This window comes from Mya arenaria, chromosome 8 (assembly GCF_026914265.1).
Source record: "Mya arenaria isolate MELC-2E11 chromosome 8, ASM2691426v1".
Lineage (NCBI taxonomy): Eukaryota > Metazoa > Mollusca > Bivalvia > Myida > Myidae > Mya > Mya arenaria.
The window spans coordinates 21,322,011-21,349,968 of NC_069129.1; the positions used below are offsets into that span (position 1 = coordinate 21,322,011).

General features: G+C 34.0%; 1 protein-coding gene across 1 annotated transcript; it reads left to right on the forward strand.

Moving 5' to 3' along the window:
* Window positions 1-814: 814 nt before the first annotated feature.
* Window positions 815-7,171, forward strand: LOC128243486 (uncharacterized). The gene is made up of 5 exons (XM_052961278.1): window positions 815-907; window positions 1,133-1,825; window positions 4,760-4,848; window positions 5,437-5,620; window positions 6,470-7,171. Exons 2-5 carry the CDS (start codon window positions 1,135-1,137, stop codon window positions 6,748-6,750), a joined length of 1,245 nt encoding a protein of 414 aa, XP_052817238.1. The 5' UTR covers window positions 815-907; window positions 1,133-1,134; the 3' UTR covers window positions 6,751-7,171.
* The last annotated feature ends 20,787 nt before the right edge of the window (window positions 7,172-27,958 follow it).

Sequence of the window (27,958 nt, forward strand, 5' to 3'; positions counted from 1 at the left end):
TAGTTTTTTTACCATTTGATACCTTCAGAAACAATCTTTGTTCAAATGAAAATGTTTATAAAACTACAAGGGAACCGACGGGTAAAAAGTAAAAAAAAAAATCCAGTGTATTAATCAAGACCAAACTAGCAACAAAAAAGGCACAACACTTTTCAAGCCGAAAAGAAACATGACTAACACTTATGCTGTCAATATATGAAATATACACTTTACACCAGTTTTGTTCTTGATCGCAAATGAATTCATCATAAAAAGTTTGTTTATGCTGTCCAGTGTGTTCTTGTTTGTGTTGTTGATTCACGAATGACGGATTCCAACTTATCATTACTGAGTTTGTAAAATCCCTAAAATGTAAACTACGAAATTGTGTTAAAATACTGTAGCAGGGAAACAGATGATGCCATTACGCCATTTCTGTATTTGCATGTTTTGTGTCTTTTCAGTGTATTTTGGGCCAAAGACCTGTGCCATTAAAAAGTTTTTTTTTTAATAAATAGCTAACTACCAGCTTGGCACCGTAGAGTTTTATTACAAACAAACAGTTGTATGGTATATTAAGTAACGGTATGATTTTCAGCAACACAATGTCACCTCGATACAAATAGAAAAAGAGGCCAACAAAACAAGCGCCATGTAGCTATAACACCCTAATAAACATCTGTCACAACAAAAAACAACAAACGTTTTGTTTATTGAACATTGAGTACAAACGCGATACTACGTGCAATATTATTCCGTGCCAAGTCTGTCTGACTAGTCGGGGAAATCACGTGATTTCCATAGAGCTGTAGAGCATCTATATAATAGAAGCGGATCTCTCTGGTAGGATTAAGTCTTTGTGACGGCGTTACAACGAAGGTGCTATTGGAGAGACTTTTAGCTGGAATATTGATCTAAGAAATACCAGGTATAAATTGTACTGTATTAATTGTTTTGAAAGACATAAGGTTGATTTGTCGTTAATAAAGGTCCTGGAATACATGATAAGAAATAGTTATTCAAACGTTGATTAACTAACGTAAATTTTACAGTGTGACAACTAAAATGTATAAATGTTTCATAATATTTAAGTCGTGTTTCATTGTGTATTTTCATCTTACTGCTGCTTTGAATTGATTTTCATTGCTTATAGGAATGACAAAGAAATATATAATGGATCCAAATAAAGTTGAGCGAAAACTAAGTGTGCCTAAAATACGCCGTGAGGTTTCAAATGACTCCCAAGCGGACATCGAAGAGCTAACAGTTGCAGACAGAAACCAACTATTTCAAAGAAGAATGGAAATGCGGGAATCTCCACATGGATCTGATATCCATTCTAGTTTAAACCCAGCAGCTCACCATGGACGTTCATGCTCATTCCGTAACCGACCCCGACCCAAATTGTTAAATGTCGATATTGACCGACCAAGACGAAGAAGTTTACCATCACCTTCGGCGAACTGTCTAAGCGTATCTTTCGACAATATTCATAAACAGAAGGAACCATCTGACCAACAGCCATTACGAAGAGTGCGGTCATTTAAAACCACATCGAAAGGAGGCATTGTTAACAGAGGGGACTCTTTTAAACGGAGCTCCAATAGTATATACTCAACCGGGAGTGTAATGCATAGTGAGCATGGGGGAGCTAGATCGCATAACAACAGCAGGCAACGAATTAACAGCACGCAATCCCGAGACAGTGGAACCGCGGACAGTACGGGATCTTCTGTTGATACCATTATTCATAAAGTTGCCATGGTTGGGGACAAAGGAGTTGGAAAAACATCTTTGACCAATCAGTTTATGACATCGGAGTTCGTTGCATTTGAAACAGAGAACGGTAAGACAAATATCGCTATTTTCAACATGATCTAACCATATATGCTTTGAAATTTGAATGTATTTTTTTCATGAATAAGTCAATATTGAACAATATAAGCAATAAATATATTTCTAGTTTGTTAAGTCGCATTTGGTGTTAGAAATGTATATTAGATACAATATTGATTAAGCTTTGAAATAAGCATTACCTCTTTGAAACGTGATCGCAAACCTTTCGAGTATCTTGACATTTTATTGCTTGCGTGTATAGAGTTAACAATACTGGAACTTGCTTGAAATTAGATAATGATGTCTATCGATGCGAATGGCAAAAAAGTCGGTCATAGATTACTGTATTTTTAAGCCTGGGTACTTTATACAGTTAATTAAAGCATACATCATCTCTGAATTTAAACAAAAGGCATAAGCTTTACTATATTATTGACAAAGACTGGTATATCACCGCTGTATCGAAAATGTTAAGTTTCATTACAATTATCTTACCTAAAAAGGTAAATAACTTTGTATGTACGTGCGTTATTGTTTATTTTTTTAAATAGAGAAATGAAAATTATCCTAAAATATATGCCTGTACGAAATGAGAACTATTTGTAACATTCGCACACAAGACATGACTGACGTCCACGCATTCGTTTGATTTAACACACAACTTGTCAAGAATACCCACTGCAAGGTTTATCTAATATCGTTATCTTCATTAACTTAAGCTTATCATTGTAAAGAAGCATTATGAAAGAAGCTGGAATATACATTTTATTGTTCCTTGTTTCAATGATGATAAGTAGTTATTGCTAAAATATATTTGTACTGGTGTGTGCGCTACATCTTCAATGTACTGAAAACTGTACAATATACTGACAACTGAACAATGTACTGACAACTGAACAATGTACTGACAACTGAACAATGTACTGACAACTGAACAATATACTGACAACTGAACAATGTACTGACAACTGAACAATGTACTGACAACTGAACAATGTACTGACAACTGAACAATGTACTGACAACTGAACAATATACTGACAACTGAACAATGTACTGACAACTGAACAATGTACTGACAACTGAACAATGTACTGACAACTGAACAATGTACTGACAACTGAACAATTAATGTACTGACAACTGAACAATTAATGTACTGACAACTGTGTGTCTCCAGGTTCACGTTTATAGAGAAATTTTTAACTCACATGTTGCCTGTTCCAAAGCTACAAGAACTTGTTGGCGTACACGTCGTGTTTCGTAACCTCTCTTTTATTGTAGTTTGACGTGACAAATGTAATAAACATTCTGACATTTAAATGATTGAGCAATAATCCTGGTATCAACTATAATTATCATGACAAATTGTTCGTGCTGATAAATACCCACATTTCAACCTTTAAGGCTTCTATATTTTCCTGTATGTCATCATCAGCTTTGACATTATAAACCTGAAAAACCTGATAATATCTATTATATTCATTCTATAATTGTTATGGTGTTTATTAATATCACAACGCAACTTACGTTTTAGCATTAGCACTAGTAAAATGAGGGTGAATAAGCAAATTAGCACCTGTAATCTAAGGGCGTATTAGCATATTAGCATCTGTAATATGAGGGCGTATTAACATATTAGCATCTGCAATATGATGGCATGAGTATGTAAGCACCTGAGAATTGAAAGATTTATTAATTATTAATCGGATAAAATAATAACTTATTTGTAAGAGAATTATTGGCCACGTGGAAAACTGTTTTAGTGGGCCAGAAAGAAAACAAAGATGAAAATGTCAACTCCTTTCTACGTTATACATACATCTTTCTTCTTCGCTACGCACAGCTATGTTGTTTCTACCAATGCATTTACGTAAGGTTCATAGGAAGCACAAATAGAATGTGAATAGTAGTCAAAGGACTGAGATTCCTAACATTGCACAGGCTATTTAGGAAGGAATGTCATAAAATTAGTTAGAAATAAATTCCGGTTCAGACTGGCATTTTTCGGATTGTCTAGGGAAATTTTCCTTCTTATTATCATATTTTTCTAATGAGTAATATGACCTTCTTTCAGGTAAGCATAAGTACAAATATACGTTAAGCATTCTTATAACGCTTCGATCAAGGCCGCAAAGTTTTATTTATTATGTTATCTCTTCGCTATAACAGGTAACTTATAATTCTTAGGTATCACAGATAAAACTTGAATTTCAATGATCATACCTTACAATAGTTAAACGATATCCATTTCGTTTTGAGGTACAGGGTGAAATCAAGTACAAAAATGCTCATTCAGCTAGAAAACCGAATCGTAAACCAAAAAACAAAACGAACACGTTCTATAACCACATGAATTGCAATAACATATGACAAAGAACGATAAATAGTCATTTTAAGCGGCACTCTCACTGATGTAACGTTTTGACAACTTTTTGTTTTTTTTAAGTCTTGCATTGAGCCAATTTTTTGCGTAAAAGTCTCAAACCTACTGACACAACTGAAAGATTGCTGAGAAAAGATTAAATCGCCAGTATTCATATTATCCGAATGTTGCTTTTTTATGGCTAAACGCGTTACTAATACCGCTGGGAGAAAATGAAAGTTTAGTCAGTTTTCCAAATTACTGATTTCTGTTCTATTGTGAGTAAACTTATTTGACTGAATTGAAGGCATTGATACCAACATAAGCTGAATCTGAGATAAAACTGTATAAAAAGAGGTCAAAACTGTCAATCTGTGTGAATGTAGCTTTAAACAGAATGGGGCATGTGATTTTTTTCCAAGAAATGCTCAACATTTCAAATGTCATCTGTTTGCTGTAATGACACCAAGAAGATCAACCATATCGTTCATCGTTGTCTTGATTCGTATAACTAAGTAATGAAGTACAAATAATTCTATGTTGAAATTATTGTATTCTATTCTCATTTTATTGTTGCAGATGACGATGACACAGATCGCCACGTGACAGTGCTGTTAAACTCCGAAGAGTCAACACTAGAAATTGTTGACCGGCCACTTGATTCGCAGGTAAAAAGTGCATGGTTCTCATAAAGCAGGTTTTGACAATGGCTTGGCGCTGTGTTGCCGTCTTAATAATACTTTGAACACAGCTAATATTCATTTCCTGCAACTTACATACGAGCCTTTAGCATACCTGAGTAAGTAAATTGTGTCTCGTTTTGAATTTAACAAAAAAATAAATCAGGTAATTGCAAGCTTTTGTATGAATTATTCACAATGTAAAACCAATACCGCCTTGTAAAATATATTAGTCGTGAAAGACATCAATTAAAAGAACTGTGATAAAAATAAATTGCAAAAATGTTAACGTTTTTAAATTTCCGCGATACAGTTAAAAAATGATTGACTGTAGATATTTACCTCACAAAACACTTAACATATAAATGGATCAAACGCAAAACAAATGTCTGTCTGTCGCTTTATCACTTGTGCTCGGTATCATATATATTTCAGAAACTAGACATAATGCATTATGGGTGGTCTTAAATATATACATCGTTTGCAAACTGTACACCTTTCTCAATGTGAACTAAAATTGTTTTTGTAATACAGAGAAATATACAAATAAACACAATCGTTATCTTTCATTTGCAGGAGATGCCCAGTCAAACTTTTGACGCCTTTGCAGTGGTATATTCTATCACAGACCGGGCGAGTTATCAGGTGGCTGTTGACATTTTGTACCACGTTCGCCATCAACTTGAAATTAAAGACAAACCTACCATTCTTATCGCCAATAAGATCGACCTTGTGAGAAAACGGAAGGTCACGAGAGAAGGTAATACTATTTGTTGCTTGTGAAAGGTTTATTTTCCCTGTTGCCTTTGTTTCATCATTGTATCATGAAAAATACATTTATCATTGTCTATTTGATACCGTACACATGTGATAAAGAGAAAGACTGACATTTGTTATGTGTTTTAAACCGTTTATATTGCATCACAGTGTGCTGACGCTGAGCGAATATTTCATAATGACAATGGAATGCATCATTATCACGAAACCATCCAGACATTGTGTGATTGATAATAGCAATTGAAGAAACTATCTCGACCTTAAACTCTATAACGGCATTTTAACGACTATTCATGTTAAACTTTATTGATACCTGTCAAACCAGTAACATTTTATATCATTTAATGCATTTCTCGTAACATTTCTCTCTTCTTTAGTAAATTGCCTTAGGCCATTAGTAATAGTCTTAATGTGAACTAATATGGAATAGCAAACGGTATGAATTATTTCCAATTCGTTAAGTTTTCTATGAAATGGAATGCACTTCCAAAACAATTGCTATGTTACGTTGTAAATAAATAATGATGAAGTTTAATAAAGACATATCGAAGAAGTTGATTTCACGGAAAAAAGATCTAACATGTTAAGAAATATCTAACTAAACAGATTGTTGCGAAAAATTCCATGAATTGTTGAAATGAAAGCATTTATAAAAACTTCTGTAATAAAAATAATGTTTAAAAATGTATATTCTTCAAATTATAGCAGCCATTTTCTTAGATTTGCTGTTATGGCTTTGAACGAATAAATTCAGGTGCACTTGGCTTTGTCACGTTTAAAGATTTGTTTTAAGTCCTTCAATACATTTACATATTGATGTAATATATTTCAGAGGGAAGGTCCGTAGCCAAACAGTACAACTCTAAATATTGTGAAACGTCCGCTGCTCTTAATCACCACATAGATGAACTTCTGGTTGGAATACTGAGTCAAATCCGCCTGCACAAGACCCCAGGACTACCGATAGATCCGCCCACCTTTGATGTTAAGCCTTGTCAAAACAAGCTTGCCAAATGTTCCATGCCTGGACCAAAACGTTTACTTAATTTCATTTTTCGTAAAAACCCAATGCAACCGTCTTGCCATGAGTGTGAAAATCTCTTTACGTCATAGTTTGCTCTCTTTTAATACATTTTCGAAACATTCTATTTTCATTTTTTGTTGTTGTTCTTTGTCAATACTTTGCTACTTTTAAAATATAACTGTATAAAAATGATTTCATACATAAGACAAAACCTGGCTACATGGTTTAAAAGTCATTTAAGCATGTATATTGAATACATTCTGTACAGTTTATTTTAAGTTTAACATTTTCCATTGCTTGTATGATGTTTATTGCAAATCCTCATAAAAAATAATTATATCATGCACAAACAATTTGATGTACATGTTAATAGTTTTCAATTATAATTATGTGTACAAAAGTTTTAATAAATATTGATAATTCATAAAAGCTATTTCGTTTGGATATTTTTACAACCTTTGAGTGATGAGTGAAATAATTGGATTGAAGTGTTTCAAATCAACAGTAACAGTTTCTATTTAGTTTAAACATTTAAAACAATTATAGTATAACACTATTAATGTATGGAAAGTGATTACTCAAAAATATTGAAATAAATTGTATGCTTACGAGACAGTTCTTATATCACATTCCATTATAGATGAGAACAATAAGAAACGTGAAACTCTATAATTTAGGATCAAATATGATGTGTTTGGGAACGCGTTTGATTACAGCATTGTAATTTTAAATGAAAGCAGCTTTGAGGTTAATTACAGCAGCGCATGGTATATAACAATGCAATTGATTTAAATTTGATTTCAGGCGGATGAAACGAATGGTCCATGCAATTGTTTTGCATATTTGATTATCTCATTGATAGCGTATGCGTTGTGTTACAGACAAAGTCAAATCATTTCAATATTTACAAAAAGAACTACATTGCAAAATATTCTGATTGAGTCACTCTAAAACGCATAAGTCAAACCGCGCTCGAAGCGTTTATCACTAGCACTGTTTTATGAAATAACTAGTGTGCTTGCTCCTCAAGTTTTTTATTTGAATATTGTACTCATAAGAGTACAAACATAGCATAAATATACTGTTTCAATTGAATATAAAAGGATGTTGTTCTCACAGGAATACCCATTTAATCACATTAAGTAAATGTTATCTCGCTAAAAATAATAACGAAAAAATAATAGAAAATCTATTTTTTATCATATCAAGATTAATTGAATACGGATCGTGCACTCATCAAAACGGATATAACCCGTCAGGGCATTTGAAGAGCCTCGTTTTGAGCGAGCCTGTGGTGATTTTTATATAGCAACCCAGGACACGCTTGTGTGGGCGTATGTAAATGATGTAATGCAAGCGAGTTATTCTTATTTTCATAGTCATTGTGCATTTAGCATTTTTGCACTTGAAATATCATTTTAATTCGTTTGCCAAAACATATTTAAACATGCGACATATGTAGCACGCACGACATAAACATATTTCAACTATATGCATGTGATTTATTTATGAAGCATTAAGATTTTGTGTTAAAAATATAATTAATATACAGGTTTAACACTAATGTGCAGAGGTCTTGCTAAAGACTTTTGATGTTTCGGCATGGCCTTTGTAGATTTTACAATTCATTGATCAATATTTCGGCACAAATGGATCCATAATTGTCACATTATTCAGTACGTATTAGTTCATCAAATGGAATTAAAATAGTTTATCTGTTTCTACAAAAACCTACTGACAGTAAATAGCATTGCTTCCAACAGTTTGAAGTTAGTCTATCAAAATTCAGTCATGTCCGGTGCGGTCTTTTAACAATGACAGGAGCCGCGTTCGTAATGGTCTTACTTATATTTCATATATACATTATCTAGAGGTTTATCGAAGCTAATTATTCATTAGCTCTTGATACTGTCTTGAATTATGTATAAGCCGAAATCAATATTTAAGCAGTCGAAATTTCATGATAATGGCGGGAAGTGAGGGAACACTTATCACAGCAAATTTTATCCTGGTTCCTGGGAAATGGGCTATTTTATGTGAAGAAAAGATATGCCTATCAATATTGATCAGACTATTTTGCACACAAAATCATTAATTACAGAAGTTGGTGTCAGCGATAAATAGAACAGAATATCTCAACTTTGAAGAGAAAAAAGTATGTATGATTTCGAAAAGTGTTACGGTGTTCTGACATGATGATTGTGTATATGTAATTCAATACATACTACTTAACCAAAAAACGTATACGTAGGTAGACTATTAATTGAAAAAGTTTAATTTGTTTGTTCAAATATCTTTTCGGACAGTTTCTAGCTAACATGCAATATTATGAATAGTTTATTCAATTTAGTATTGTTTCTGAAGTCATAGAGTTTTAATTTCATGTTTCAACGATATATGTTGTTCAAAACATGTTAATAAACATTTCCTTGTTTTATGTATCTTTCTCGAAATAAGCCAAGATTGAACAGTTTATTTACGTATTTTGTTGAATTTCCTTTTCGATGTAATTCCATATCGAACTGTATCTTGACCTGATAATAAAAGTATTAGTATAATTATTTGTAACATCTAAATCGGCCAGAAGCGGACATGCTACTGTGCAGATAAAATCTTGTCAATTTTAACTCGGTGTACACCGTATAAGTGTAAATCAAAACGAGCCTTCGTTGATGTATTCATCTTTTTATAGTGTACACATATTCGAGTTGTGAAATAATAATATGTGCAGCGTATACCGAGACCTTTTGTTAAAATATTGCAATGAAAAAGCAGTCATAGCAACATTAATTGTAGCTAGAAGTCGTAGAAACAATAAACGAACTTAGAAGTCGTACACACATAAATCGTACCAAGCCGTCGTACAAACATAATATGTACATAGCAGCCGTGCGAACTAAAGTCATACCTAGCTGTGGTACAAACGTAAGTCGTACAGAATAGTCGTTAAACATAAGTGGTGCCCAGCAGTCGTACACACATAAATCAAATCTCGAAAGCGTAAAAACATTAGTCGTAGTAGTAGAACAAGCATAAGTCGTACCCAGCAGTTGTGCAAACGTAAGTCGTACCAATAAATCTTACAAAGATAGGTAGTATCCATCAGTCGTACAGACAGAAGTCATGTCAAGCAGTCGGACATAAATAAGTTGTACCACGCATTCGTACACACATTAGTCGTTATTTTAAGCAAAACATTGAGTTGGGATATTGTTGTGTTAAAACGTTTCTTGAATTTCTTTGCACTATCAAATCTATTCCAGGCTCAGTTCGTTATTGAGAGAAAAGTAAAATCTACGAAAGTATCAAGCGATGATTTATAACCACAACCACTCGACCAGTAGCATTCTCAAAACGTATCTAAATAATATGTTTCTAGATCTATCATCTGTTTCGTTTTCAATGCTGTGAATCATGGCGTTAATCAGTTCATTGTAGTGTGATTTAGCGATTTTCCTTTTTTCTTTTTTGATGTATTTATAAACTTTTTTGCTTAGCCAGATGTTCAATTTCAAATACTAGCTTAAAAAATCAGAAGAACTTCTTCAATTATTTTACTAATTGCCAATCATAAATGATGTCAAACTATCAGTCAACTTATTCATATTACTTTCAAAGGTAGTTATGATTTTGAATAATCTGGTATTGATATTCAGTGGTTGTTTGAACGTAAAAATGGCCCAATTTCACCCGATTTGAAGGTGCTTTACTTACACTTAAGTGGGCAAGCGTTTCTGATTCCGTCATGCTAAACAATTTCTTTTAGGTCCATCATACCGGCACTTAACAAAACATGTCCAAATGTACACATTTACACCGTTGGAGGGATTATTAAGCCTCACGTTTTGCGTTCCTATTCCGTTTCAGGCATCAGGCGTTCAATCATAAAATGACTCAGATATAGTATGTTCGTACGTTTTCAAATGTTTTAACAACGGTCTGTCCAAGTGTATTCATTTATATCCTTTTTTATTCTAACAAAGGTGGTTGGTATTTAACTGGTTTGCAGTTTGCCCTTCCACCAAATGATCGAAAGAGTCAAAGCAATATGTATAAACATATTTGTACGGAGACGTTAAAAAACGGTAGTTAATTGAAGGTCATTGACAAACATGTATACCTAAAACAAAGAATAAACACCTTTCACTATAACTCAGAATATACATGTATCAATAAGAAAAAGAAGATCGGCAACAAGAGTACATTAAACAGTTTACGAATTTGCGTTGAATTACATTGAATGCTAATATAGCCTTGGAATAACGAGTAATATTTTTTGTTATATTATTGACCCAATTACCCATATATTGGAACGTTTGAATAAAGAAGTTTGTAAGTGTATTTTGTTCCCTAGCATTCATCCTCTAAACATGACTATTCTTAAATATTTGACTACTGGGCTTGTCCCTGTACTTCCAAGTGTATTATTCACATGAACTACATTCATACCAATAAAAACATTATCAGATAACACATTTAGTTAATGTAGTACGTCTCAATCCGCGTTAATCTGAAAACAATGAGCACACATGCCATTAAGGAGGTATAATTATATCTCATGTTAAGCTCTTGTCTTTTTGGATACATACTCTGTGACTAAGAATGTATCTTATTTTCTGAAACAAACAACCAACTCATTTATTATTCAGCTCAATTAAGCTAGTCCTACACATGCATACGATTGTCTACTTTGCTGAGAACTTATGTACTATAGGAAAGCGTAGGAAATTTAAACAAAAATAAAGAGGAGTATTCGCTTTAACACATTCACCAGACGAAATGTTGGACCGTTTTGGCCCCCTTGTGCCAATAATCACGTAACGGCAGGGCTCTGTTATGTATTAAAATGCGTACATTATTTATAAATATTGACGACATTGTTTGTTTATTTGTTGGAATGCTTTATTGTTCTTTTAAGAGTTTATCTTTAAACAGCCAAATTTATCATCAGTTAATATAATACGTAAAACTATATATACATATGCCTTACTGTAACGAATATATTTAAATGCGTTTATGCAAAAGATAATAATTTTAGTTTCGAATTTCAGTCAGGACTTCTATCGCACTCGGTCGTATAGTCCGCTTGAGCTAGTTACGCATAGGAATGATCGCAAAATGAAATAATAGGAGTCGTTTTTCTGAGATATTCAGATGAGCTTAACAGGATCTAAAAGAGGTAAAATGTTTTCAATTTAATGTTTTAGGCCAAATTTTAAAATCATTGCAGTAATTGATGAAGGCATTGCCATTACCAGAGCTTGGTCGAATGTTCCAGTCGTTTATTACGGCTTTATGTCGAGATTGTCTGGTAGATTTTTCAAAGCAATTTGAAAAAATATTACAATTTCCTTTAATCCAATAACAAAATAACATCCTTGTATTAGTCAATAATGCAATAAAATCTACAGATACAAGCCGAGTAGTCGCAAACTAAAAAATAGCAATGGAAATATTAACAAGTCAAGTCAAAGTTTTATTAGCAAATTCAATTAGAACATTGTCAGTACACAAAACACATACTAGATGGCATTAATGACAGCAAAATACAATGTTATACAAATATGAAATAAATATGAGATCATTTTAACAACATTTTATCTTAAGGAGAAAAGTATCAGCTATAACTATACATGAAATGTATTTAGTCATGTTAATATGCTAAGCTAGCATTTCTTTTATCCGTAGCGAAAAATAAATAAGTAGCAATATTATTCAATATTTAATCATTATTACATCAAATTATTAGATTTGGTCATATTAGGCCAGTGAATATAATACCTGGGTATATATTTTGTACGTAAATCCAAACAATGAACTAGAGATACAAAGGTATAAATATCACACACACAACTACAAGGAGACCACCCACTCATTTAAATGATTTTATCGATAAATAATGGGATTACCACAATAGAATTAATTGATTGAAAATTTGTGACTGGTTGATTGGAAGAGCATGACAGATTCTATCTGACTAGAAGTGAATGTTATAAAGAAATTCATGTGCTTATCGTAACCACAAATGTGTTTTAGGTTGTCCTCTTTACAGGGAATAGCTCATTTGCTAGTAGCATAGTATTGTCAAGTTTATGGAATCTTATATGCAACAGTTTTTTTTCATATTTTAATTTATGTTTGATTTCATAGGATATATTTCATGTTTTTGTTTTATATAAACACAAAGTTAAAAAAATGTTTTTCTAAATAGGGCAAACTTATTCCAAAGTAATGATCCGGTTTATAGATGTGGGCGAAGATATGACACATGTATATGCATAAGTGTTGGCTTTTTAGTTTAAATTTCATCATTTAAATAGTTCCAAGTATTATTGATGCTATTGCAATAATTTTATTAATATGTTGTTGCCAAAACCCATCCTTGCTGAGTGCCAAACCGAGATACATGTGAAAAAGTTGAACAAAGGTACTATTAAAAATAAATATTGGACTATTTATTTCACAATTGGTCATAAAATTTCCTCTGTTTTAGCTAGGTTAAATTCAACCAGCCATTGTTTTGACCATACATGGGTATAATGTTAATCATGATTTATTGTGTCTTCCATAATATTAACATCTCGGGAGGAAACAGCTAAAATATGTCGTTCCGGAAGAAACGAGTTATGCTTAGTAGAGAATTTGCTATGCCATTTACGTTCATAAGATAAGATAACAGGATCGAATCGACACCACCTCGTAATACCTTTGATTCTAAAAGAAGATTTTAAAAAAACGGTTTTACCTCGGCCTTTTAAATAATTTGTTAGCCAATCCAATAACATTCCATTGAGACCATATTGTTTTAGTTTTATAAATGATACATCTGTGTCAGATTCTATAAAATGTCTTGGCTATGTCGTTAAAACTTGTACGTGGACTTCTGTGTTGTACCTTGGTTTATTATTTGGTCTTATAGTCACATATTCGAATGTCATACATTTTTCAAACTTAGAAATGTCATTATATTGTGTGTGTTTAAATTTATTGAATTGATGTATTGATCAATTATCAATATTTTTGCGAATTGCAAATTAAAGTTTCTCTCATACTTGATTTTAAAGTGTATGGATATTTTAGCAACCAGTATCAATGCGATGCAAATTGTATGAAATGTCGATAGTTTTAAATAAATTATAAGATTTGAAAAACATTCGCTGCCTACAACTATAATGTAACCCCATTGTTGCCGTAATCGCCATTAGCTCATTACCTATTACGAAAAATCCAAATTAACACATAAGCGACGAACATCAATGGGTTTTGAATATAAAGAGGACAAAGCGACAACATAATCAAGAGTAAAAACAATGGCAATGACAATGAATTGAACACGTAGGTTATGCATTTTAACAGAAATTACCAAAAAGCCAGCAAATGATTATCAACTGATTCGACATAAATTATTTGAAAGCAATGCATCAAACTCTCTTTTTATATCCATATATATTTATAAAGAAGGTCAAGCGACGAGGCCTTTCATTCATTTCAGTTAAAATGTCAGTGTAAAATCTTAAAAGCATACCACAGTGATGAAAATAAAATAAGGATATTGACATCACGAGGCAAGACAAATGCATGTCTTCTTTAAGGTTTAGCAGAAATGAACAGAGTTGTAGAACATTGAGCACAAGTTATAGTTATTTTGCATAACAAATATTATAAGTTTCGAAATTGAACGTGGAAGTCTGCTGTTCCAAAATATAATCCACATGGTCTTAAGTAACGTATGTATGCATGGACTAATATTAGCGTAAGAAATGCTTGTAGTGAAAAATATGTAAGCTCAGTCCAAGGGAGAGAAACTGACACAAGAATGTTACTAGTCAAATGAATACTAAGTGTAGAGTAAGTAGCAATTGGACATTGGGATTATGGAATATAACGTTGTTGGACATGTGTAAGAAGTGAAGAAGAAAGAACATAAAAATGTTAATAGTCTACTAAATAATAAAGGTATAAGTATCAGTTGGACATTTGCATTAAGGAGTATAACCAATACTATCACAAGAAATGCCAAAAATAGCTTTGTTTTCAGCTATATTTCTTTATCAAAAGATCTTCATTTAGCCTATTAGTAATGCGGACATTAGATTAAAACTCTCCCTACATAAAACAAATTATGTGTTCTTAGAAAGCTACAAAAACATATTAAAACGAATTGTTTTATGATGCTATGTAGTAGTCGAAATAAAACACATTTCTTTTCACGAACTTTGGGGAATTTCTAACATATTACATCGTGTATATACAAAGCAACGTGACGATAATTTGATGATAAACGGCAGCATTCTCTAAGGTGAATGTGGTGTCTTGGTAAGCTTGGACGGCCCCCTGTTGCACTGCCTTCAAGGCGTCAATGTTCCTGCATTGGATTTTTTTTCACTACAAGCAAGTTCAAAACACGTTCCCATCAGACACCAAGGTTTTAGAATGATAACTTGAAATTTCGTGTTAGCGATACTTCGTGAGGGAGTCATGTACGTAGATGCCACCACCATGGCCATCCTGGCGTTATATTCAAGCGCGCTTGCCTTTGAGTCTGTGAATTGTATCATTGTGGTCCTTGTTCTGATGAACTCTGGCCTATTGCGATCCGGCCTTATCGATGTCAGAAGGCTCCAAAGTCAGAGTGTTTTTACGTTCTCCAAGTTTTTTGATGTTACATCATCACGAGGGTCGCCGCTTTCAGTTGGAATCCCGTCGATATCGACACTGACCGACGCCCGTACTGTTTAAACTCATCTGTAAAATTTTTGGAAATGCAATTTAATGTCCATTTTATGTTCGAATCTGCAGAATCTCAACTGACAATTTGCAAGTTTTCTTATCAACCACGATTATGCGTCATCCATTTATCCCTATGGCCATGATTGAAACGGGCAACTTATGAATCTAGGTGATGAGCTGAGTTTAACATTTGTGAGATAGTAATTGCTTTTACAATGGTAACATGATGTCGACGTAATGCATTTAAAATGTCGTTGAAAAGTAACATAACATTAAGCTTGTCTTAAAGAAAGCATTGGCAGAAAGGGGTTCAATGTTATTAATAACAACGATGTTAAGGAATGTTTATACAAGTACAATAATGAATACAAGAATCACATCACTGCGGCTTTCAACAAAATGATTCTGCATCAGATTAAAGTACACTTATATCCCTATGATAAGAATGTCAAGTTTGCAAGATGTGTTTTCATTGTCTAGAATAATTCTTTTATAAGCAAAAATGATGATCGTCTTTTATGTTTTTACATAGAGGAGATGTAAGCCTTTATGTTTGTGCTAACTACATTTTGCACAATGGCATAAAGAATGTCAAAATACAAATAGACGCTTGCAAAGAACACGCTTTGCTTTGTTTTTTTGGTTCACACAATGAACAGAACAGGTACCTTTTTTCAATCACACATATTCTATTAAATACGAACTGCCGTTCTTGTTTGAGGAAATTTATTGACATTTACGGAAATGTTTTGGTCAGCAAGATTTCTTTGTTGTGCGGATATCTATGTGATGTACTTTTGTTAATTTATTTTCACCATTTCACTTAATTCCACTTTCGAAACTTAATATAAACCATTTTAAATAGATATTGTAAGTGATATTTTCAGTTTCAAACTTTCGTGTATCTACTAGATGTGAATTGGCTTGCGATTCGGTTTAACCTGTGTAAATCACCACTTCGTTATTTCTCAGTCTCCACAGACCGTTTCGAGGCAGGTACTCGAATATTTACAAAATCTAAATATATAATAGTTGTTATATTTTTGCAATATGTGTCTCCTGCTTCTTGATGCCCATACAATGTGAATACTACAACATTTTAAACACATAAAATGATTTCACTTCGCATCGGAGTTGTACTAAGTTATCTAAATGCATTATTGATAATTATTGATGATAATGAATCTTATAAATATAACCACTGTTTATAGTTTTACTGTTACTCATAAATCGAATCTTTTGTTAAATCAGTGGTACTAGATAGTAAAGCACGCATCTAGCCATACTGTAGTATAAACATTTAGAAGCTTAAATGAAGACATTATCGGGTCACGACTAATTTATTCAAAAAGACGCTAAGATCATCTTCGTAAAGCTTTTTTAAGAAGAGGGAAGGTAGCACGGTAGGGGTGGAAGTGGGAGGCTTACAAAACAAAGTTGTGTTGTAGGGTGAAAGCTTAAAACAGCAAAGGAGAGAGGATGGACGCTAACAATGTATGTCCATATATAACCACTGAGTAGGGGACAATTGCATTGAATGCTCATTCTGCATATCAAAAATAAAGCAATTATTTTAACAGTTGATAATTTCCGATTGAAATTTGGTTGGACGGAGGTTCGGAATTAGCAAATGATTTGGGTATCAAAGTGGGAGAGACCATGTCTATATATTCTGGATCTACGATGAGCACTGTCGAGCCGAAATACTTAATTTAGTCTTGTAAAGTTGAAAAACGGTCGTAAAATATTTTAAAAAGGCTAAAATATAACAATGTATTATGACCGTGAACACAGCGTATTATAGTGAGGTATAGGTTGTAGAAGCTTTTGGTGTATTTGAATGTATTGTTTCGTCAATATTAATGTACATAAATGCCGTTTATTCATACTACCCACCATTAAGGCTTTCGAGTTTCTAGTCAGTACGAGGTATTAACCCCAAAACATTCTGTTCTCTTAGAAGCTTCAGGCAGCTTCAGATGGCGTCAATACATACTTAATGTTCATGATTAGCGTTATATGAAAGTGTTTTGTCAAAGTGATATACGTTCTAAAAACGCTGCATGCCACGAGAAATGAATAAACTTTAAAAATGAATACAGTTTAATTTTGACTAACTTAGAGCGAGTAATCTGACGATTGTGCTTCATTGCCCATATTTAGTGCGATTATTGGTACGTTTTGGGGTTAAGTTAAGTGCTTTGTGTACAAATAATAGACACACCTAAGAATGGCATGATTTTCAGAGTGTAATCCGAATCATGTAAATCATTCATGCAATTGCGTGTTTTTCAAGTTTGATAGTGAAAGGGACTTTCTGAAACATGAGCATTTTCAACACATAGTATTTGAAACTATTTAAAAAATATTTATTCCAAACACCTATCAATTTGATTTCAATGGGTTATTTTGTTGAAACGTATTTCATTCAGGTCAATAAAAAGAAATGATTGCACAATATGCAAGTAACTAGTATATATATTTTTTCTGAATGGATATAACGACAAGCATTGAAATGCTTAAAAAAAGAAATTGGGTAATATGTGCAGCTCGTAGCTGATAAGGTCAGGGAATGAAACGAATTTAAATGACGAAATGACATTCTAGTTCATACTGAACTGAAGGAACTTTATAAATCGTCAACAAAAAAGAAGTGATGTCACATAGCCCGTAAACAAAGATAACACTGTAACGTCATTAACAATATACATCCATTTTTTATGCACCAATGCAGTTCTGGACTCAAATGAAGAGAAGTCTGTTTTTCCCCAATTCGAGTCGTTCGTTGCCATACAGCAGATTTTAGTTGTTTTTGCACAGATTATAACATAGTCATTTTAGGAAGGTGGTTACACATTATGACATCAGTACAAAACTTAAAAAACACAACAAATTTACATTATGACCTTCAATTAAAAGAAACATATAAATACTTATTGGAAACCATTTGTAAAATAATATTTCATTTGTATCAGTAAGGTTTCGAACTGTAGATTGTATTTGTACATAACGATTTATTTCATTTAATTTCATTCTTTCACCGACAGTTACATCAGTTACATCGTATACAGTACATTGTTGTTATGTATAGAACATAATAATAATTATGTCATAAAAATAAAAATAGTATCTAACGGAAAAACTGCGGTTTAGTATTTAAAAGAGAAGCTTAATATTTATATTTGAAGTTTTTTTTTATCTTTTCAAATGTCTTATGTCGCCTGGCATGTCATTCCATACCTTCATACTGTGGTAAGAAATTAAATCCTTAAAATATTAACTTGGTTGTATTGTTAAATATAAGTCATGTTTTGAAGCCGATCTGAGCGTATATTATTCATTGTTTGAAAATATTAAGCATCGCTGTCATATCACAAAGGCCCACATCATTGCGCGTTTTATATACAATAGTGGCACAGTAGTATTTGTATTGATAAGTAAAAGTTAACCATTGATAATCCATTGGATTGCAATGCTGTGGTTGTTTGAGATTTACGTTTGCAATTTTACTCTGCAGGGTCGTTACGTTTTTAAGTAACAATCACTATCTTTACACAAAACAAAGGGGGTATATACGCATTTTAAAACATACGTTACATCTTTTTTGTGAGGTAAACATGATATTCTTCAGAAGCGAAATTTTACTTTTTTGTTAATTTGTGAATGACATTTTAGGACATTATCAATCCAAAGTCCAAGCAGTTTTGATACATTTACATTTTCTAATGTAAATTCAGTAAAATTCAAAGTAAGTTAAGCAGCTCGATTTGTATTACAGTGTGTCCCTAAAATTATGCTTTTAATTACGTGTGATCTAAAAAATATTTGGCACCATTCAACGATCAATTTTACACTTTGTAGTTGAAATTCTATTCTTCATTAATTGCTACCAGATTTGTGCAAGGTTGCATTTCCGCCAAACGCTATTAAGCTGCACATTTGGAGCGATTGACCAGATTCCATGAAAGTTGAAGCAAGCGAGCACGAATGGTTTCACACGTATATTTTCAAATGCCGCAAAACGATGATTTACTTATAACTATCATCCACATTATTTGAAAGAGCCAGACTCTCAAGAGACCACTTGCGCAATGCATATACTCATTTAAGGGCACAAAAAATATGTACACGGAAAATTCTAACAATAGCTCAATCAGTATAATTACGTTTAAGCAATGCAAATAAAATACGCGACATTTAGCACCGTGACAGATACAAAGTTGAAAAATCTATCGAGAGAGAACAATTTGAAACATTTTGATTGGCAAAATCCCCAAGAAGTATATGGATTATGAATTATTAAATTCTGCATTTACAAACAGAGATTTTTTTAAATGCATATGCGTACCAACATAGGGTATTGACCTTACATATGTGAAGCAGTGTTGATTTTTTTAAGAGTGAATTAAGGCCCCACGTTATGCAAAAACATTCCGGTGTGAAACATGTTGTGTTACTTTTATAACGATGAACATATTTACGAAGGTACTTGCATATTTACACAAAAACACAGAACTGTTCAACATTACTGATGTGAAAAACTACAGAAACAAGCTAAGAAGCAAAAAAAAAATAAACTTAAACCCGGTTGAATGGCACTGGGTAAACGCCAAAGACATAGAACACAAAAACAAAAAAAATCACAAACAAGAAACATGGAGGAACAGCACAAAACTCCTCAAACATCACTGTGCATACATTCTATATATTAAACAAACTAGGTATGTTTATCAAGGATTGTTAGGTACCGCTTTGGAACGGTCAGTAAAATGTTAATTTACTGAGGGTTTAAAACAGTTTACGTGCACAAACCTCACTCTTATAGCAACAATCCTAAATAAAGAAAAAAAGTAAAAGGTAAATCTTATCAAAGAATACATTAAATTGATGGAACTTAATAATAATAAACTTATAGGTAAACCCCAAGTACTTCAATGATAAGAAATCCCAACTCTATCTGCAGACGGAGGAATACAATTCAGAGCACCTAATGCAAAAACTGTTCAAAGATACGATGCAGTCATTGTTTGAATCTACGAGCATCACACAGTCTGCCTTATAAAAAAAAATGTTTAAAACTGTGTGATCATAGAGTTTCATAATAAAAAGCATCATTGTACTTATAGTGAGGGTCTTTTTGGAAATAATTGCACTATTAATTCTAGAATTTAGCTGCTTTGTATGGTGATGGTATGAGGTATTGCGAATATTTTTCAAGCCAGACCCCAAGCGACAGATCAAGGGGTCCCCCAAAATCCAAGATGGCCGCCAAGATGGCCGCCATTTATAGTTAATTAGATAGATAACCTTATTTCTAAGTAAGTATCAGCTATACACAAATCCAATAAACAGTAATCTGTTGTTAGTAGAAGTAGGCTTTAGAATAAAACACTTAAGGACAATTCAAGGTCAGGGTCAAGGTCATATTAAGGTCAATCAATGAAAAATTCGAAAAATATACGATATAACATAATAAATCGAAGTATGTTAATGTCATAATGTTGTACTATAAGTTTGTTTTGCATAATATATTACAAACTATGTTTCTGCTGTAAACAATGTATATAATTAATATATATATATATATATACTTATATAACTTTATTATTCAGGGAAATATCATAAGCAATACCATAAGTAGATCGTGTAAAGCAGCCACACTGGTTGCATTTACTACAGAGGACAAGTTTTTATAAATTATGGGTATGGTAAACCAAGCTTACACAATAAAGACATAATATGATACACAAAGTTATGCAATAGCTACACTATAGTTTACTGTAAAACTCTACTTGTGAAATTACACATTTAAAATAAAGTTACAGTCTATCACAAAGCCCAGTGCATTTACACAAGGCTGTACATGGAAGATTAGCCTTCACACATTTGCATCGCCCACGACAGCCCTTGTCCCTGTCACATCCACACTTCAGAAGCTCCATACATGACTTTGCTGCTGGTAAGAGTGTTAACCACACTGGTTGCCATGTTGAATTGGGGTCTTCTTCCTTTGTCCAACCATGCGAAGCTGGGGAAGGTAGTGTTGGCGATGGACTTAAGGATTGTCCCCAACAGAAGCCGGCCTGGTATACCACCCGTTGTGTATGTTGGTACAGGGCATCAGATGTGGGTGGTATCAAATCGATGGAGCGAGCTTTCTGTGTGAAAAGTTCTTGACGGGCACTATTAGTTGTTTCACATATACTTGATCTGTCATACATGAGAACTACAAATCGTTCAATTATCGGCATACACACATTGATTTGCTCATCATCGGGGGTGCTGCTTAACACTTTAAATGCCTGAATTGCATCAGGAATTGACAATAATGTGTTCCATTCTGTCCGCTTCCCTTTGCCACCAAATGCAGACACCTGGTCACAACCAGTAAAAGCATGGAATGCTGGAAGAGCTTGGGCCATTTCTTCTCCAATATTTAATACCATAGTATGAATTGGTATATATCTCAGGGATTTTCCAACACCAAATTAAACCCATAACTCATCCAATTCACATTTGCTGAACATTCCTGCAGCTATGACGACAACATCAGTGTCAACTGTTTTAATCATTGCCTTGCTCATTTCAGACTTGCCAACAAGAGCAGCATGAAGTAGCAGCCTGGTGTCTGCCTCTTCATGTGTGCATGGTGCTATGAGATGTTTATTTGGTATTGTTGTTCCGACAACGTCATCTCTATGTGTGGAAAGGACACATTTTTCACACAAAACAGGCATGTGGCTGCATTCAGTTGCAAGAAATTCGAATAACTCATTCTTGTTATCGTCATTTCTTAGGAATGCTTCCCAATTTGTTGGAATCATTGTTTCGGCCAATATCCTTCTACGAGCACCAAGTCCTCCTTTTTGTCTTGCCCCTTCTTTCAAACTGTTTGAAATGTATCTGTCCCAGATAATATCAACTCTACATGTATTTGTTAATTGCCTTTGGATGTAAGGCAAGAACACATTAGCAGCATATTCCTGAAATGTGTTGCATTTCTGTGGTTTTAACATATTGATAATGGCAGCTCCATCAATCAACACAGCATCAACTGTTGGCTTATCAGAAGTTGGTTCAGGACAGTAGTTTTCTAGACATGGCATCAGATCAGACTTTTTTCCAGTGCGTAATTCACCAAACTGTGACAGCGAAGGAGGGTGGCTATGTGCAAAAAACTCACTAAGATCACCTTTCCGAACCTGACATGACACATACAGCCGCGAAAAGAGGGCACAGTTCTCTTTCAGCGATGAAACTTCAAGCTTCTGTTTTGTTGCTTTTCGTACTGAACGTCTACTGAACAAGGGCAACTTGTTTTGTTTAATTGTATCAGCCACTGATTTTACTTGTGATTCAAGTCTCTCACGTACGTATGTATTGTATTGAGCTTTGCCTAATTCTGTTACAGTTTTGATGCTTTCAGCCACAGATTGATCAACGATATCTCTTGTGTCAAGAACTAACAAATCATTTGATTTTTCAGCAAATGGGTTCTCGAGGTCATGTATTACAGATACCAGCTCACTCACTTGTTGCTGAAACGTGACTTGAATACTTCTTGTTTGTTCATGATGTTTATTGCTCATCTGAGCTGCAGAAATACTGTTGGAATCTTCATATTCATGAATAAGCCTGGCTAATTCAGGACCACATAACATAACATCCAACGTAATAACTGTGCCGGGTTTTCTGTTAAACCAACTGCCCCACCATCATCTTTAATCAATTTATTATTTTGTTCATGTGCCAGATCCAGTGGAAGTGCAGAAAATCTCCTAGCTGTCTTCTTCAAACAAAAATGTCCCTTTTCAAATTCAGTTGCAACCACAGGAACATTCTTCTTGAGAAGTAACATGTCCTTGATATGTACTGGAATCCAGCGGGCATAATTATTGTGATCAAGTGCAAAGAACCATGGCACTAGTTCTATCAGAGAGTTCACATATAATTGAAAGCTTCTAAGTATGGAATCCGCGCAAGGATTCGTTCTTTCAAATTAGATGTATTTATACGCGGTGAAACTTCGTAGCTGAGCATTTCATTTACTCTTGCAGTGTAAATTTTAGCCTGATCAGACAACTTGAGAACTGGAATAGAAGTGTCAGACTCATTATGCATGTCTTCACTTGATGATACCAGTTCAGCTAAGGCATTGCCATGTGCTTTGGAGTAGCTTGTCTCAGATGTGCAGTCTTTTGACAACGCTGATGCTTTATAATACAGCGCATACAGGCATCCTAGATGATATTGTGCTTCCTGAGATATTAGATCTCCACCACTTAGTTTAGCAAGAAGTAGGGTGTCATTTATCGCCAATGCACATTTCCTTATCTTTTCATCAATATCAAATGTGCATACTTGATGCATTTGGCCATTGTCACTATTACAGAACAAGCATTTTGTCATTACTTTAGCTGCAGCATCGCCGCTACTTAGACGGGTCACTTTTAGTCTTAGGTTTTCCTCTGTATCTTTGCTTGAGGATGCTTGGCGTTTTACAGCACGTTGATATTTCCATAATCCAACATTGTTTCTACATGTTTTGTGCCATTTCGCAGCATGCGCAATGAGTAATTCTGCAACTTTTTGACTCTCACCCTTTAAGGAACTATGCAGTTTATACGGACACAGTCCCTACCTATCATAACGCTCAATATCTTCAACAAATGTTTCATATCCAGCTGGATTAACAAGATCAACATTGGTGTTATCCTGGCATAATACACATTTTGTCCAATCCATGATAAATTCCTTTTTACATGCATTCTGCCTTTGTATCAATTCAATATGTTCAGGTTTTCCTACAAAAATCTTTTTTGACATTATTTGATTAGTATCTTAGTAAACAAATGTTTTAGTAATGTTAGAAAGTTATGACACACAGTGCTTTTTGTCATTTATGGAACCATGCAATGCATGGAATCCTTACATGCATTTAAGAAAAAAAAATATTATAGCAATGGAACATTTTAAAGATATACTGTATACACGCACATCAAAAAAGCTTATATGACGCACTCTATAACTTAAATGTGAAATAATAGTTAGAACATGATGAGTTTGCCTTTTCAAAACATAATGTGGGCAGTCAGTTTGTATTTTTGTAGTCAAAAATATAATTCTAACCAAATCCGGTAACTGGTACACATCCAGGTACTACTCAAGTTTTAGAAAAACAGGCAATAAGGACCAGTGCAATGCCCACAAAATCAAATTCCAACAAAAAATAAGGTCAAGTATAACATGCAGATGTATTGTATTTATTTTTATTTGTTATTATTTAATTTTCTACGCAAAATAGAGTCACTTTATTGTTTTGCAAACATTGTACTCAAATTCATAGAAGAAACCCATAAATTAAACAAAGCTATTTAATAAAAGTTTATCATATATTTATGTAACTGAAGTGCTGAAACATACCTGCTATGATGTGGATCCCATTCTTCCTCTGTTTCTTTGCAAAACGGCAATAACATACAATATTATTGAACAATGACCATGCTATACTGACATTGGTTTGATGGCTGATTTACAGCAATGGGAAGAGACTCTGAGCAAGCAAATGTCTCAGTCACAATTAAAAGTCGCTAAAACTCATAAATTAGTTTGATATTTTAATGCATATATTAAGAAAAACATGCTTTATGTTCCACATTTCTAAAACAAATCATATCTTTGTGTTTTATTGATTGATTTTAGATATTTTCGCATACTTACATACTTACAGTCGGCCATTCTTACCCATTATCTTAGCTTAAATAGACAATTAAACAAATATTAATCTGTCATGTAAATTGATCTTAATACTTTATCTTGATTTATTATTTGAATTTTCAGATTAATGTTAATATCAAGGACCAGTAAAGAGGACAAAACTAGAATAAACCGAAATTTTGTCTCCACGGGGAAAATGATAGTCACCTTAGAAACCATATTTGGTTGTCATGGTTACAAACTAGAATATCATAAGCATCATACAATGAAACAACATGAATTGGGCTTTCAATATATAAACATTGTTCACCTTTTTTCATCACATTGCTTCAATACCAGTGCTTATTCGTGGTGAAATCATGTTTTTTTTACTGTTTTTTTTAATTTGACCTTGATTTTGACCTTGACCTCGACTTATGATTATTTAGAAAACCATCACATTTCAATAACTAACTTATTACAAATAGGATTTAATAAAATTTTGTTTCAATAAAGTATAATGACAGCACTAATTTCATAAATAATCCAAGTCACCCAAATGGCAAATAATCGGCGGCCATCTTGGCGGCCATCTTGGATTATGGGAGAACCCTCGATCTGACGCTTGGGGTCTGGCTTGCAAAATATCCGCAAGACCTCATACTATCACCATACAAAGTGGCTCATTTCTAGAATTAATAGGGCAATTCTATGAAATATCCCCCAAAAAGACCCTCACTATTAGCTGGGAACAAATAAAGAAAACATTATTAAAAATAAATGATAACCTATGTCAACTACTTGAGGAAAATGACGTCACATGCCCAAACACTCCGAGGCAGCCAAATTCGGTTTAAAGATAATATGAATCTGCAAAAAAAAATCATAAAATCAAAGGACTGAAAGCTTAGTAGAGTCAGCCAAAGAAGGTTTTAAAGATAACACGAATTTGCAAAATGTTCATAAAATTAAAGGGCTGAAAGCTTAATTAAGTAAGGATGTGACCCTTTATTTTATTTCAGGAATTCATCTAAAAACATCACCATAAAAATCAGGATGAGCAATACTATTAGCAATCAGCGATTTAAGACTACTATTGTACTTTGATATAAGATTATAAAGACCATTTACAAATTTTGAGAAAGTTTTCCTTAATTTATAATATCTGAAACCCTGTTTCACAAGTTTTTCCGTCATAAGTTTACTGCGAGAGCTGAAATATTTGATATCTGTAAATATTCTAGCAATTTTTTTTCAACAATGCAATAAAACACCATATGATGGTGAACTAGTAACATCACTATCTAAATAGGGTAGTTAATTATTGTAAAATTAAAATCATTACGTTTATCATACAGATTGATAAGTTGGCCTGATTCTTTTAAATGCCTGTATGGGGTCTCAGCAAACAGTAATGTGCTGTCATCAGTTTTGTGTGTCATAAAGGGGGAACCCCGAACTTGTCATTTTGTTTATAACACATATAAGGCCGGGTTACTTGGATGAGCCTAAATGTGCTCTAAGTGTTTTATGTTTCGGCAGTAAATCCGACATAGCTTCATGTTGTTACTTTCTGTAGCAGGTTTACCTTGCTATTCCTGGTGACATCTTGGTTATGCACGATTATGCTGTTATATTTTTCCATGCAAACAAGTAAGTCATGGTGATGTTTCTTGTTTTTCTTTCCCATGTAACCATGATGATCATGGGCTGACATTGTTTCCCGGTGATATTTTATAACTGTTTTTCCAGCATATGTATTCCCGTACATTTACGGTGATAACATATTCCTGTGTATTCACAGTGAGCTCGTATAAGGCAGGACCTTTCAGTATATACAGTTACATTATACTTTTTTATGTGAATTACTTATGTTGCCCATTACATTGGTGCATTTCGTAAGTGTGCCCTTGTGAAGGCATGCACTGCTTGAATGTCGATTTAACCGACTGTTTTTATCATTTAAGTTAAACCACCCTGCCACGTTGAGGCATCTGATAGACTTGGGGCTGCCGAAGGCCTTATGCAATTTTATCTTTTATTTCTGTTGGTTTAACTCCACTTCTTCGCTTGCAGGAGATGGAACGCTCAGCCCGAGCCAAGCCGCCGACTAGGAAAGAGAAGGAACGGATGGTGCAGCAACCGGCCAACTGGTCCATAGGGTCACCTCATACAATGCCCAATCCACAACTAGAGGTCCTGCCACCGAGCCCAGCAGTGCCTGCCGCTCCGCTTATGCAACCACAACCAGTGCCACACCACCTACCACAGATCTCGAGCGATGAGGATTCGCTGGATGGCACGTTGGCCGCCACTTAAACGCTCTCCTGCCTCCTGGTATAGCTCAACCTATTAGTACACCAATTCATTCACAAGTGAAACATTCTATTACAAAGAAAAATATGGAAAGATAAATTCGTTAACTTCGCCCTGCTACTGCCCCCCACTCTGGCAACTAACCAGTTCGCCTTTCAAATGGACAAGAATGACCAACTGTGCATTGTTCCACAGAACAACACGAAAAGAATACTTTCAATTGAACAGTGGACGACAGCTTTCATGCGTTTATTCGCTATTTACCTAACCAAATACCAAAATGAAAGGCCTAATTTAATGAAGTATGGGGAAATAGTGGGCGATCTTGCCTCAAAACGGCCCATGTCTTTCATTCAATATGATACGAAATTTCGGATGTTCCGAGAGTAATGCCCTTTTCAATGGGATAATATTCATATGGAGTTCAGGCTCTTGGCTTTCACGATGTCCCAGCCTACTCAGCAGCCCTTTCGTCCTACGCCCTTTCCGCAGTCCAAAGCTTGGCAGTCCAATCGCCCCAGTCGGTTTCGCCCGAAGGTCAAAGTGCCACAACAT

Coding starts and splice junctions, on each gene's coding strand:
- LOC128243486 (XM_052961278.1), top strand. CDS start 1,135: ATGACAAAGAAATATATAATGGATCCAAATAAAGTTGAGCGAAAACTA. Junction 1,826..4,759: donor TGCATTTGAAACAGAGAACG/GTAAGACAAATA, acceptor TTATTGTTGCAG/ATGACGATGACACAGATCGC. Junction 4,849..5,436: donor ACCGGCCACTTGATTCGCAG/GTAAAAAGTGCA, acceptor TTTCATTTGCAG/GAGATGCCCAGTCAAACTTT.